Here is a 14,155-nt window from a genome sequence, read left to right as displayed (position 1 = left end):
GTATTGTACAAGAGATGCATGCTCTTGTGAGAAACGTCGAGTATATAAGGCCGATATGCCTGGGACGCAATGCCATGATGACAAGTTTCTAGCCGTCAGTGACTACTACACCGACAACCCCAACGTCTACAAAGAACTACACGCACGCGCATAATGTCTCCAGCTCCATCTTCGCCGCATGTGCTGATTGTGGGCGGTGGAATAGGGGGTCTTGCCCTCGGCCAGATCCTACGGAAGCATGGCGTCTCGTTTGAGATCTTCGAGAGAACCGAGAGCCGCTATGCCCGGCCCGAAGGCTGGGCAGTTGCACTCCATGCGTCAGTATTGATTGAACTTCTCTTGGCCATGGGCAACGTTACCTACGTATCAAAGGTTGAGACACAATGCGGCTAATACAGCATGAGTAGCATCCTGCCCGAGTTCTTTGCCGCCATGCCGGATGACATGCCTTCGCACAACGAGCTCACCCATCTTCATCCCCTGAAGCTTGGGTTCGAGTTTTCCTTCTACGACCCGGAGGTGTCCCTGACCAAGATGGGCTACCGGGATGACTGGCGGGAGGACAGCAGTGACAACACGGTCATCAGAGCGAACCGCCATCGTCTTCGCGACTGGCTATTGACCAACCTCCCGGTGCAGCAAGGCAAGCAAGCCGTGCAGATCGAAGAGCACGACGACAAGGTCACGGTCCACTTCAAGGACGGAACCTCGGCCACGGGGGACATACTGGTCGGCGCCGACGGTGTGAAGAGCGTTGGTAAGATAGCCAATGACGGCACTTGAGAGAGTGCTGCTACGCACAACGACTGACCGGATACAATCTCCTAGTAAGGAAGCATATGCTGAAAGGCAACGACAAGTTCGAATACGACAAGATCTCCATCCTGACCTCGAACCTGCGCCTCGAAGGCGACGCGCTGGCGGAGCAGCTCGCTCTGGGCCACTCGGCCTACATGGTCGTCCTCAAGGGCCCCGACGGCGTCTACTACCGCTACTTTGTCGGGCTGGACAAGGTGATGGCCGACGGCAAGTCGGCCGATTACTACTTCCACCTGGCCTGGCACGACGAGGACGCCCCCAAGGACGACCACTGGACGCATTCGGCCACGGCCGAGGAGATCCGCGACTTCGCCCTGCGGGCCACGCAGAACCTGCCGCCCCAGTTCCGCTGCATGGTCGAGCGGGCCAAGCTCGAAGACATCAAGGCGCCTCCCCTGCGCTTGGTGACCATCATCCTGGATAGCCTCCCCGCAGGCCGCGTCACTTTGCTGGGTGACTCCGCCCGTAAGTACAGACTGCATTGCCAACACCAATTCTGAGGTATGATTCTATTTTACTAACAGAACCCGTTTTGCGTAGATGCTATGACCCCCTTCCTGGCGATGGGGGCCGTTCATGCTATACGCGATGCTATGAGTCTTGGTAAAGTCCTCACGGAGTTGCCAGATTCTAGCAGTAGCACGATATCCAAGAGCCTTGGAGAGTACCAGGAGACTATGCTGACCAGGGGAAGAGCGGCGGCGGAGCAGTCGAGGCTTGCCTTTGCAGACCCCTCACTGCCCAAAACCATGTTTGACCGGCCGGTAGTCTCGCTTCCCAAAGACCGCATTTCCCTCTAGACGAAATGCAGAAAGGGCTCTCACGTATCGATGATTATGGCACGATCCCGGGGCCACCCTTCCCCCTCTCCAACTGTTGACAGTCATTTTCTTTGGAGTAGGTAGACAGCCATCATGCCGCTAGCCTCCTGAGTTACCTATTCAAGCTATAGAATAAAAGAATATATATTCATTATGGAGCCAGAATCTGATACTGTGCTCGAGATCGGAGCTGCCTTCGAATCTCACTTCACCTAGGATTCTCACGCTGCATTTCTAGCCCCTGGGAAGAGATATTGATGTGACCGACGCGGAAAGTCATTGTTGGGGCCATCGGAGGCCAAACACTCGGCTCATACGGCCCTGAGGGGCAGAATATGCTGTACTAGACACTCACGCCGACAGAGCGGACACTCTGGCTTCTCCCTTACCCAGTCTCCAATACACTCCCAACAGAAAACATGGCCACACTGAGTAGCCGAGGGATCCTTCAGCTCCTCTAGACATAGAGTACACTTTCGCTGCTGCGCCCCCTTGATCCAGCCCATGGTCTTCTCTTCCTCTAGGTCGTAGCGGGCTCCCTTTAGGACCGGGGTATTCATGGCAGTGCCGATATTGACATAAGTCTGAGGCGCACCGGGGGTCCCCATAGCTGTCAGCAAGGTATTATTGCTGCTGTAGGCGTGCTCGTCGAGCGAGACGTTAACGTCGCCGCTAAACACGCCGCGCTCGCGTGCCTGCGCGCCCTCTCTGTCCGACAAGGTGGATCGTACGTGCAGGTATCCCTGGACCGCAAATTGAATGACGAGCAAGACGCCCAGCAGTTCGTACCCGGCTCGATCTGACGACTCGCCCACTTTGCGGGTGAATATGTACCGCAAGCCGGCGACACGCTTGGCCAGCTCGTAGTACGACCCGCTGAAGTAGAAGAGTGCCAGGCTTACAGCGTGCACCGGCGCCGGGCTCGTTATAGACGAGAGATGCGTCAGTATATATGACTGCATCCGATAGCTCCACGACTGAAGTGTCTTGGGCCCCTGTGCCGTCATGCGCGCCAAGTTCCTCTCCAGCCTCCCTCGGATCCTCACTCTTATTCCGGGCAACGACTTTGCGAGCGCATAGGGTACGAGGATGCTCCCCGCGATGTAGGCCGCCCTTTTCGACAAGGCCGGAAGCGCGCCCGTCTTACATTCGACCTGCACCAAGTCGCAATACTCCTCCCCCAACGTCCGGTTGCCGAGCAGTGTTGTGAGACATAGATAGAGCAGGTCGGCAATGGTGCGCGACTCGGTGCTCCAGGCGTGTGCCGAGCGGGCTCCGAGGAGGCGGCGGTGAAGGTCGGTCAGCTGGTTTGTGATGACGCCTTGGAAGTAGGCATCCTTCTGGTGCGATCTGATGATGTCGGGCGCGAATGCTAACGGGTACGGCGATGCCGGTAAGGTCGCGCCATCTGTACTCGCCGCACTGCTGCTAGTGGAGGTTGCCATGGCCGATTCGGAGCGCAGTGCAATGCTTCAGGTAGAGAATGTCATTAAATGGTGGACGCGGTATTCTACAACCGAGTCAATAAGCACTCTGAAATCCAAAAGCAGCTGCATATGGATTAGAAGTAGTCGTGGAGGTTCATTGTCGCAGAGTCGGTCAACCGTGATGGAGGTTGGTTGTTGTTGATGAACCGACAAGTTCCCATCAATGGACCTCGGCGCACTTTCAGCTGCAACGTGCCGCTTAGAGTGGGCGGATGAAAGACAGGGGTCCTCCCTTGACAGATCACTTATAGCGGGCTGCAGGGGTTGCGATTAGTTGTCATTTTAGTGACGTACCACTGAACCCCCTAAATTTCAATCAATTGATCTGATCGGACAGATTGATGCACAGATTGGTACTGCAGATTTATTTGGTTCACCATCACCTCTTTCCTGGTACCGCCAAACTGCGACGGTCTAGGGCTTGCTTCTATTCCCTTCAAACTGCCTCCCAACTGGTCGCGACTCGATGCCCCGTCCTCGGTGACCTCTAGAACATGGACGGTGATCCAGCCGTCGAGCCGGAGCTCGACTCCTTCAGCCTAACCTTCCCCCTGCCGTATCGTGTCGCCTTTATCATAGTGTTCGGTATGTACAGCCTCAGCGCCCGCCACACGATCCTTGCGACTGGTATGTGCAGGACACATCACTGACGCATTTCCCATACGTTTAGCCGTCTGGGCCTGGGGAGCCAACCTCCACTACCTCTACCTTGTCAAGATCGATGTCCCGGCGCTCATCCGCTACCCGGGCCGCTCGTCGCCACACCACCCGCCGCACCACCTCTCGACCTACCGCCTCGCCACCACCCTCTCGGCCGTCTATGCCTTCTCGCTGCTGGTGTTCTGGGTCTTCACGCGGGGCGACACGGCCGCCGTGCTCCGCTGGGACTGGCTGCCGCTGACGTACCTCATCGTGCTGATCGGCGTCTTCCTCGCGCCTCTCAAGAACCTGTCCAACGCCGGCCGCGGCCGCTTCCTCACCACCCTCAAGCGCGTGAGCGTCGGCGGCATCGCCGAGGCCAAGGACGGCAAGTTCGGCGACATCCTGCTGGCCGATGTGCTCACCAGCTACGCCCGCGTCTTCGCCGACCTCTACATTTCCCTGTGCATGTTCTTCCGCACCGACGGCTCCGCCACGGCGCGCCCGGACCGCAACTGCGGCGGCGCCTTCCTCCTGCCCCTCATCATGGCCGTGCCCTCCATGATCCGGCTGCGGCAGTGCCTGATCGAGTACGGGCGGGTCGCGCGCGGGCCCCAGACCGCCGCGACGGGCTGGGGCGGCCAGCACCTTGCCAACGCGCTGAAGTACTTTACGGCGTTCCCCGTCATCCTGCTGGCCGCGCTGCAGCGGAACCTGGGCCCCTCGCCGGGCCTGTACCGGGCGTGGGTCTGCGCGTGCCTGGTGAACAGCCTGTACAGCTTCTACTGGGACGTGGCTAAGGATTGGGACCTGACGCTGTTCAGCGCCGCCCACCAGCGCAACGCGCCCGACCAGCCCTTCGGCCTGCGCCGGCGCCTCGCCGTGGGCCCGCCGGTTTTGTATTACGCCGTCATCGCCCTGGACCTGACGCTGCGCTGCACGTGGGGCCTGAAGCTGAGCGCGCGCCTCGACCACATCTCCGACTTTGAGAGCTCGCTCTTCGTCATCGAGTTCCTCGAGGTGCTGCGCCGCTGGATCTGGATCTTCTTCCGTGTCGAGACTGAGTGGATCCGGAACCAAGTCACGCTAGGTGTGGCGCCCGACGACATCCTGCTGGGCGATTACCATTTCAAAGACGACGACGAGGACGAACTTTAGTGTGATGGCGTCCTTCGCCACTGGAGGGGGTTCAATGCGGGTGGGGAGGGCTACAATGCTTTAATGGGACGGCACCGATCAATGAGGATCTGGACACGATGTATTTAGAGCGGTGGGATCGATACGAAGCATGGAACGAATGCATTGCCTTGGCGTTTATCATTGTACCTGTAGAGGCTAGAACTGGGCTGGTTGGTTGGGATGTTCAATATTTAGGAGTTGGCTATCCAGGTATCATATATCCAATGCCGACCCGGCACTGAAGGTCGTAAAATACAAAATGCCCCTATAGAGGGCCTGCTAGACTCTATGAAGCTGCCTCTTTTCCATGAGCCGCCAAGAGCCGTGCCGGAAATCTGTACAGCCACAGCCAGTGTACACATATTGAGCAATGTGTTTTTTCCCCTTACAATAACCAAGTCAGCCAGGGCCGGGCCCGGGTATTCGGCTGTTTGAGTTTGTTAAGACAGTAGCCTGGATGGTTCCGCCGCACATCACCATCGCACTGACACCTGCATCCCACGCCGCCTGGCTTCTCGGGCCAGTACGGCCTGTTGCCAAGCAAGACCTCCGCCTCGGTCAGCTGGAAATCGGGAGCATTGGCGGGGCACTGGTACAGCAAATCATGCCTATACCCAAAATCTTCGAAGTGGTGAACCTGTGACGGGTCCAGGAAGAGAGCCACGGCCAGAGCATGGACGGCGGCATCGCCCCACTGAAGAGAAAAGAAATGTCTTGTTAGCAAATCGAGGCCATACACAACATGGGAGAAGGGGACTTGTTGCGACTCACCCTCTCGAAGTAGAAGCCCCCCTTTTTATCCAAAAATTCGAAGAGATCCTGGTACGACTTGCTGCGGAAGAAGTCCATATCGGCAATCTCGAAGTTGCTCCAGTAGTGGCACAAGCTCCATACGTCGCCGAAGCGATCAGTATGCGGCATGAAATATGCCAGCATCTGCCGGAAGGGGTACGGCACCCAGCTCGCCTGGACCGTCGCCTTCCAAAGGTTGTTGGTCGGGATGTTGTGTAACTCTTTCCAATTGGCGATGTCGCGGAACAGGGAGGGGCATGTTGTGCCAACTTCCCAGAGCGCGATTGTGAAACCGTACTTTTTATTGTTCTTGGCCATTTGCACGAAGGGGTCGTAGGTGATGGCGCAAGTGAAGTCGACGTCCGGTTCGAGTCGCCAGTACCACTTGTACTTCTTGAGAGCCTCCAGCTGGTAGAATTTGCTACATGGCGATTGTCAGTACGTGCGGTATAGGAGGCCAGGGCGGATCTTCGCGAGGAGTTTGTCGTTCTTACCCAGAGTAAAAGCGGCACATGTGGTGGTAGCCTTCGCTACCGGCGTGCGGCAACCCCCTCTGGCCCTGCTCTTTCATGCTCTGCTTTGCTGCCTTCGCATCCATCTCGGGCGGGAAGGTCCACTGCTCCTTGGGGATGACCTCGAAGGTGGCTCGGCCGCCGGCCGTCTTGTTTAGCGTCTCGATGAACTTGGCGTCCCAGGGCTCGTCGTTCATAAAAACGTAAGGGTACTTGAACCACTTGTTGAAGGCGTGCTCAATGCTGGTGATTGTCTTGTTGGCCGCGACGCGCTCCGAGTTGCGCGCCAGCATGACCATGACGGCATTCTCGCGCGGGTGGTCGACGTCGGGCTCCTGGCATCCCTTGAAGAAGGGCTCGTCGAGCTCGTGCGCTGGTAAGGGTACGCTGTACTTGGATCGATGGATGAGGACTTCAATTAAGCAGAGAGCGAGGACGGGCAGAATATAGAGCCATGGTAGTCGGCGCGCCGGGCGAATGAGGCGTCGCAGCATCATCGGGAGGGCTTAGAGGGAGCTTGGTGGTGTTCGAGACTTTGTTAGAGCCGCACCCCACGAGCTGACGCTGGAGAGGGAAATGCAGATGGCGAGTCGGGTCTAACTTGATCGCACCATTGGGCCAAATATTTGGCTGAAAGCTGTCATGGAGCAAACACACAATTACAGCTCAACAATGGCGGTATTACCTTTGGAAAGGACATGAATAGGGAAACGGTCGCCGATCTTATTAGGCTGCCGCCAATACTGAAAACTGGATATGGGTACAGCTGGACAAGCTATATCCATCTTTTTGGCTGTCTATGCCAATGGAAGAAGGCCTCAATTGGAATGGGTGCTGCGAGTATGCGCTTGTTCGACTTTAGGTACGCTTATTACATACTAGCCCATGTGTACAAAATATTAATCTACCAATGGGAAATCCTATGTAGAAAATCGCATGCAACACGTGGGGAATTGCAAGATAGGGGACCAAACAACAGCCCCCCTTCAGCTTCGAAGCTATGTTTGGAAGCCTTTTCAATCAATTGACAAGACTACTACTCCGTGGTATAGAGTATATTGCAGCAAATTGTCTGCCCGTTTCAAATTTGCCTAATAGCAATTCCGACTCGATTATGAAATTTCGTTTCGTCGTACAGGTTCAACTACGACGGCAAACAGACTGTGCTGCCTTGACCTTGCCAGTCATTCATGTGGCACTATCTTCGGTTGGCTGTACAAGCTCACGAGCTCATGGATTGGATCGTATCAGGATATGCAGGCTTGATACAAAAGACCAACATACATAGATTAAAGATACAGTACATGTGTACTTACCTAGTCGGCAGTCGGAGAATATATCAATGTACATACCTCACATTGAGCGTTGGGTGTGGCACACTTCAAATATTTGAGTGGAGCATTGACCACTGATCCGGAGCTTCCGTCACTGGCTGACCCCACGTCCTCCGGCCGAAGCTCTTCGAATCTGACTACCCAAACTAGATCCCGCAATCCCCAAGCTTGACTTTCAGGCTTGATAATCTCGACTTCTTCTTCGACAAGTCCAAGAATAGCGATCTGCTCGGCAAAATACCAACATGGATTACGTAGACCAGCATCTGGCCCATCACGAGGCCGTCCGCGACGCAAGCCCATAGTATGTTTTCCCCCTCCCAACCCGCTCTGCCATCTCCTACCTCCACCTCCACTCCCGACTCCGTCCGCCTCCGTTGGCAATACTGGGAGCGCCGCGCACTAACACCGCCCGACCCCAGCACCGGCCTCGCGACCCCCCTCAACGCGCTCCTTATCATCCTGACGGCCTACACCACCTACCTGCTCTTCAAGCCGAGCGCGCCGACCAAGCTGCCGCGCGAGCCCCCCGCCACCGTCTTCAAGACGTACACGCCGCGCACCCTGCTGCCCAACAACGGGCTCGACGGCAACCCCGTCTACCTCGCCGTGCGCGGCCGCGTCTTCGACGTCACCTCGGGCCGCAACTTCTACGGCCCCGGCGGCCCCTACGAGAACTTTGCCGGCCGCGACGCCAGCCGCGGCCTCGCCTGCCACAGCTTCGACCGCGAGATGCTCACCGAGGACCTCGACGGGCCCCTCGACACCCTCGAGGGCCTCGGCTCCGAGGAGATGGAGAGCCTGCGGGGCTGGGAGGAGCGCTTCGAGAGCAAGTACCTGGTCGTCGGCAAGTTGTTTCCCGTGGGCGGCAAATAGGAGCATCAGGGCGAAGTCATGCCGGATTATTGATAGTGGATGGGTGAGCCCTTTGGGAGTTTCAAGAATCCCTTCTTTCTTCTACCTGTGTCTAGTGGAATCTGTATCGTAGATGGCCTCATCAGGCCCGACGATTCAGCACTCTTTTTCCTGTGAACCAGGTGCAGTGATATCCCTTGTCTTTACGTGTGATATCACTCGTCTCTTACCTTCAACTATGTATTTGTTTGGCTCTGGAAATACCGCTCGAAATGACCAGAAGCATCGGCATTTGAAAATAAGATAAGAAGTGCGCTGAATATTATCAAGATTATCCTCTGCGGGCAAAGAAATCCCCATAGTTTACGGCCATAGAAAGTGCCCTAGTATTGCTTCGACCCGTTCAGCCGTTCTTCCGAGCTTTGCAAAACCAAACCCATACTACAAATATACGACAAAAGTTGCCACTGATTTCCTTCCATAACCGACTATCCAAGATTGAGGAACCAACCGAGCAATTCTCGTAGTATAAAGGTACTGTTTCCCTGAATAGGCCTAGCCCACTACTATCACATTCTCGAGGGAAGGTGAGATAATCTACATAAAAGCTGACAGCGACACTCAGGTATGCCGGAACCATGACGAGAGAATGGAATTCGTTCCGTAGCTTGGACTTTCAAGTCTTGGAGCCAGCAGTTGCTCTATGGCTAGAACCTCGCTTCGATTTTGTCTTCTTGGTCGACGATGAGGGTAGCTTCTCGACAGCGGAGAGGGCGTGCCATGGCTGGCCCCTGGACGATTCTACTTGCCACCGATCCATGGGACTCAAGCCGGCGTAACTATCCTGGGTGGATGATGAGCCATGGCTCGAGTGGCGTGGAACATGTATGTATTGTGCATCTTTGCGTCGTTTCTGATGCTGTTGTTGCACACTGTCGCTCGTTAGCTTATGTTGGAAGACTATAGGCGTTGACATAATCAAATACCTTTCTGGAGCCATGCCGATCTTATATGTAGAGGGTATGTAGTACTATGGGACGGGTCTGGAAAGCAGCAGTGCTCAGACAGACAGGAGTGAACAAAGCACACAGGTAGCTGGAAGATAGCTATTCGAATGGTATAACGTATATGGAAGAAAGCAAATTCGTTGGTCACGTAGGGAGGGAGATGTGGATAACCTATGGACTCTGCTGAAAGGGCGCAACACCTCCCTCTTTTATATATACATGTATGCATACCTTCCACCCTATTCCGCCTGTCAGCCTCATACCCCGATACTGTATCTTCTTCCCGGTCTCAGCAAGCCTAGCCAAAGCAGTGAGGACGAGAGGCCATATCTGGGTGAGAGTCGGAGTCGGACCGGCAATATCTGGAGTGCTGTGGCCAGTTGATGTCACGGTGAGGCACGTGGGCCGCCGGCAAGCTCCAATCATGGCATGAGGTGGCTGCTATGAGGTGTTCTAAATGGCCTAACTGGTATCCCGTCTGGTACAGTACCCACGTCCTTATATTCCCGCGCAGCAACTGCAGCACGCTGATTAGCTGATTGTTTCTCTGATGGATGCGTCTCGCATAGGGTGGGCGAGGGAGTCTACAATTCCGCGACTCCAACATAATATGTATTGTAAATGATGATTTGAGTCAGCTCAGCTGAACTGCGCACACCGTTCACCGGCAATAAGCCCAGGTTACAAACAGGCCTAGCCTGCAGCATGCAAGAATGCTTTCCCTCACACTTGCGTAGATGGTCTGGCTTATGGGATCCCCTCTGCCGTTTTCCTCTTACAACTTTCCGAAGTGCCGCACAATACGCTATTGGCCTCGCAGGGTGAAACCGGGGCCGACGCCAAGCGGCAGAAACAAGGTGAGTGCGTAGCAGGTGCGTGATTTTGTCTGTCGTCCTCACCTATTGGCCTCAGAAAACTAGAGCCGCCTCGGAGCTACGGCCTCACTCACACCACTACCTACCAGACAGACAGACGGACAGACGGACACACCGCAGAGTCGGATACCTGAAAACCCGAGGCCATGCATGCATAATTATTGTCATGTCAAGCGCGCAAGATTTGGCCCAACTGGGCTTATCATAATATATCCCTAACGGCCCTGTTGTCTGTGCAGAGAACCCTTTTCTTTGGAAAGTTGGTGGCTGAGCATTTGAGGCCATAAACTGATGCAGTTGTATAGTTACTGCCGCCACATACTTGACTCCCGTCTTGTCGAGGGACACTACCTGTACTGTATGTGTCGTGGAATCCCGAGGGGTCGAACGACGCCTCATCGCACTGTCTAGTAGACAAGAGAAAGCAAGACAGCACGGGGCGCACACCCATTCACGCATGTCAAAGAAGGAGACGCAAAAGTGATGATCTTTCCCCATGTGGGACAATACTCTATTACCCTGACCAGAGTCAAGCCCAAACGCCAGAGCCCATGGCTACAAGCACAGCTATCAAGACACTTTTCAGAATCAAACATGTTCTGCCCATTACGCGCCAGATCTGTTCCGGATCGGCCCTCCAAACCCAACCATATGCTACCGATACATGCCGTCCCCCCGAATGCTCATTCCGGGCCCCCAAGTCCAACTGCAGAGCAGGCAGTTTCACCCTTTAGTGATATGCTAGTGCTACTAGTAGACAGTAGTAGCAGCGTAGCGGAGCTGCCCAATCGCAGCTCCGTGTGGCCTTGAGCCATGGTATCATAAATCTTAATTCAAACCAGACAACGCCGCCTGTCCTTTTACAATGCACCGAGGACCAAGGCCTCAAACCGAGAATAGAACGATCTCGCCTCGGTCGTTGCGTCGCATACGCAGCGATCGCCACAGCTCCTTTTCTTCCGACGACCTGCCAAGGCTGCTGCCCGACGACGTTCGCTCGCGATGGAAGCGCTTCAAAGCCTTGTTGATGCTATAGCCACGCTCGCTATCCGGTCCCTTGGTGCACATGCTCAGAAACAGCTCTGATCGGGGCTTGTAGACAATGAGCTGGCCGTCCGGCTCTTTTCCGTCGGCAGTCGATGGACGGTATTCGATAAGCTTCGGGGCCTTTTCGCTGTCGGAGTGGTGATGGTGGTGCTTCTTCTTCTTCTCCTTCCGTTCCGACGAGTGCTTCCTCTTCTTCGAAACCTTCGTCGGCTTGGTTGTGCCTGAAACCAGGGCCTTCAGGTTGTTGCCCAATGTCTCCGTACGGCTGGGCTTAGATTTGGACTTGGACTTCTTAATCAGACTGGACGGCGACTTATCGCCACCATCTCCACCTGAGTAATCGGGCGACGGCGGGAACACTGGTGGTCGCATCATACGGTTGAGGCCACCGGTCAGGCCCGTGTGCAACTCGGGTGCATCGGTCATCTCTTGGTCGGCGGGCCCATTCTCAATAGCCAAGGGACTGTTGGTCTCGATATGCAGGCGCTTGCGCTTTTTGTCCTTCTTGATTTCGCCATCCTTGGTCCTCCTCCGTTCTGCCTTCGGGACAGGGGTCTCGTAGTGCACTTGCGTTGGAATGGGGCCTGCGCCGTAGTGAATCAGGTCCCCGTCGTCGTCGACCATGTAGCCAGCGTTGTCCATGTATTCCTCTGAATCAGCCTTGAATTTGACAAGCTGTTGGCTCTCATCCTTTGTCGGCAAATCCAGCTTCGAAGCATTCGGCGTGGGAGCCACAAGGAAGTCAAACACATTCAGGCCGTCCACCGCTGGGGGTGGAGTAGGGGCCTCTGGAGGCAGATCAGCCGCCGACCTGTTGTCGTCGTCGCTGTCATAGTCACGGTACGCCTCGTATCCTTCAGTGACGTCTTCGACATAGGCCTGCTTCTGCATTGTCTGGGGTTGGTGATCCTCAAAGGCCGCGGGTGGGTTGTCTGGCTGATTGTATTTTTGTTTCTTGGGTTTGTAAAGGGCGCCTTGGTACTTTTGCTCTTCACTCATGCAGGTCTATTCGGAGTCAGTATCCCGCATCCGCTAATAAGGCTGTCCAACTTACTGTATGGAATCGATAATCAGTGCCGGGAAAGTAGACCATGCAATCAATACATGTGAAAGTCGCACCGTAACAGCGGTTTCGATGGGAATCGAGTTTCTTCTTGGTCAGTACGTCGCCGCACGACTTTGGGGTCGGGTTAGCTTGGTGTTATACAGATGGAAGATAGCAAGGTAGTGCAGTGCAACAATATCAATCGAGGAGAGGGTCGATTCGCGGGATGCGAGTGATACTAGTAGTAAAAGAGGGTATGGGGGGTGTATAATGGGATGGGACTGGGCGTCCGTTTCAAATGGTTGGGTGTGTCATCTGGTTGGAGGGGCAGAGGGGTGAAACCGATCAGGAGACACGGTGCGCAAGGAGAACCGATGCTCGATTACTTGCGACAGTGGGATGATGGGTGTGTGTGTGTGTGTGGCAAGCGGGCGTAATAAGGGGAACAGCCAACACACGACGGAATGATGCGAAGGGTGGATAAAAGCAGATGGACGGGCTATCTGGGCGATCAATGCCCGAAATAACAACACATCAAGAGGATTAATAGGAAACGCATGGGGGAGGGGTGGCGCAATGCCTTGGTCAAGGAGATGGATGCGATGGCATGTAAAGTGACTTTAGGGTAGCGGGTTCTCAGGCCGTGATGTCAGGCTCAGACTTCTGGGCTCTCAATAAGATTAACTGTTAATGGAGGGGGAGCATTACCTCACACGAAAATGAGACCATGATTCGGGGGGTGGTCTAGGAATGATGCGCTCTCGGGGCAGGTCGAGACTCTGATTGGCGCAGCGCTACACAATCTCCTTCGTGTCGCTCGTTATGAATGGGCGGCCGTAAATTTGTTGATGTTTCCTTTTTGGAGGTGTTTGCAGATTGTAGGTACTATTGCCCGGGGTACTGGGGAAAACGCCGCTGGCTCTTGGCTGCTGCTGCTGCTGCTGTCAAGATGCCAGGAGAATGGCCACCAAGGAAAAATCGGGAGACTGAGGGGCCAATCTACGTATGTACTGATAGGTTGTTCTGACTGCTAATCGCATGAAGGTTCCCAGTAAGCCTGTGTCCTGTTTGGATATATTCTGGATATTGATTCAGGGTAGGTGGGCTGCTGACTAGCCAAAGAAGACCCGGCACAGCTGGGAGAAGGGAGAGGGTGGTGAGCCGGTGGGTTGTTCAGCTCCCCGTAAACTCTCGTGACTAGCCGGGCGATGAAGCAATCCTACAGTAGTCGTATCACGTACAGTGGTGGAGGAGCGGATGATAGCGGGGGCCGTAGTGAGAACCAGAGGCTGAGAGGTGCGATTGGGATAGTTTGCAGATTTGTTTTTAGACAAAAACCCTAAGTTGGATCCAGGTTGACTGAGGCAGAGCTCTGATGGTTCCCGGGGTCCGAGAGATCGTGGGCGAAACTGGGGTAAAAAGGGAGAAGAGGAGCCTCTATCTGCACGTACAGGAGCAGGAATGGCGTACTTCGAAGGTCGAGTGTCCGCCGTGGGGATGAAGAGCAAGAAACGGTCGAAAGGTATTGGACTGGTGAATCCGAAGGTGATATTTTTTCCAGGTTTTTTTTTTTTTTGGTGGTGGATATTGGGCGCCGATGCGTTATGCGCGTCCTTAACCTCTCGTTCGTTGCCGGACAACAAGCCGATAACGATACGCCCCTCCATCACACGCCAATCCCAGAGAAGCAATTCGGCCATTGGCCAGATGACCTGTCAAACCCGGCCGATCTTCAAATAGAAT

At 54.9% G+C, this 14,155-nt stretch overlaps 6 protein-coding genes across 6 annotated transcripts; 3 read left to right on the top strand and 3 right to left on the bottom strand.

Moving 5' to 3' along the window:
- Positions 1-153: 153 nt before the first annotated feature.
- Positions 154-1,619, top strand: PG985_006941 (early conidial development-2; the record flags this gene model as incomplete). The annotated part of the gene is made up of 4 exons (XM_066826710.1): positions 154-317; positions 408-757; positions 829-1,284; positions 1,360-1,619. The coding sequence occupies 4 exons, from the start codon at positions 154-156 to the stop codon at positions 1,617-1,619; spliced, it is 1,230 nt and encodes a 409-aa protein (XP_066686317.1).
- A 332-nt stretch (positions 1,620-1,951) lies between these two features.
- Positions 1,952-3,085, bottom strand: PG985_006940 (Peroxisome biogenesis factor 10; the record flags this gene model as incomplete). The annotated part of the gene is made up of 1 exon (XM_066826709.1): positions 1,952-3,085. One exon carries the CDS (start codon positions 3,083-3,085, stop codon positions 1,952-1,954), a length of 1,134 nt encoding a protein of 377 aa, XP_066686316.1.
- A 536-nt stretch (positions 3,086-3,621) lies between these two features.
- Positions 3,622-4,924, top strand: PG985_006939 (exs; the record flags this gene model as incomplete). The annotated part of the gene is made up of 2 exons (XM_066826708.1): positions 3,622-3,712; positions 3,798-4,924. 2 exons carry the CDS (start codon positions 3,622-3,624, stop codon positions 4,922-4,924), a joined length of 1,218 nt encoding a protein of 405 aa, XP_066686315.1.
- Positions 4,925-5,330: 406 nt separating this feature from the next.
- Positions 5,331-6,743, bottom strand: PG985_006938 (O-glycoside alpha-1-2-mannosyltransferase-like protein 4; the record flags this gene model as incomplete). Its single annotated transcript, XM_066826707.1, has 3 exons — positions 5,331-5,639; positions 5,717-6,158; positions 6,232-6,743. 3 exons carry the CDS (start codon positions 6,741-6,743, stop codon positions 5,331-5,333), a joined length of 1,263 nt encoding a protein of 420 aa, XP_066686314.1.
- Positions 6,744-7,889: 1,146 nt separating this feature from the next.
- On the top strand, positions 7,890-8,459 carry PG985_006937 (Damage response protein 1; the record flags this gene model as incomplete). The annotated part of the gene is made up of 1 exon (XM_066826706.1): positions 7,890-8,459. One exon carries the CDS (start codon positions 7,890-7,892, stop codon positions 8,457-8,459), a length of 570 nt encoding a protein of 189 aa, XP_066686313.1.
- A 2,746-nt stretch (positions 8,460-11,205) lies between these two features.
- Positions 11,206-12,544, bottom strand: PG985_006936 (uncharacterized protein; the record flags this gene model as incomplete). Its single annotated transcript, XM_066826705.1, has 2 exons — positions 11,206-12,372; positions 12,422-12,544. Coding segments are annotated over 2 exons (1,290 nt in total), but the record flags the coding sequence as incomplete, so codon positions are not given.
- Between the last annotated feature and the right edge of the window lie 1,611 nt (positions 12,545-14,155).

This window comes from Apiospora marii (assembly GCF_038362585.1).
Source record: "Apiospora marii strain CBS 49790 chromosome Unknown utg000004l_segment0_segment0, whole genome shotgun sequence".
In the NCBI taxonomy this organism is placed as follows: domain Eukaryota; kingdom Fungi; phylum Ascomycota; class Sordariomycetes; order Amphisphaeriales; family Apiosporaceae; genus Apiospora; species Apiospora marii.
The sequence above is the reverse complement of the archived record's forward strand: the minus strand, read 5'-3'. Positions and strand labels throughout refer to the sequence as shown.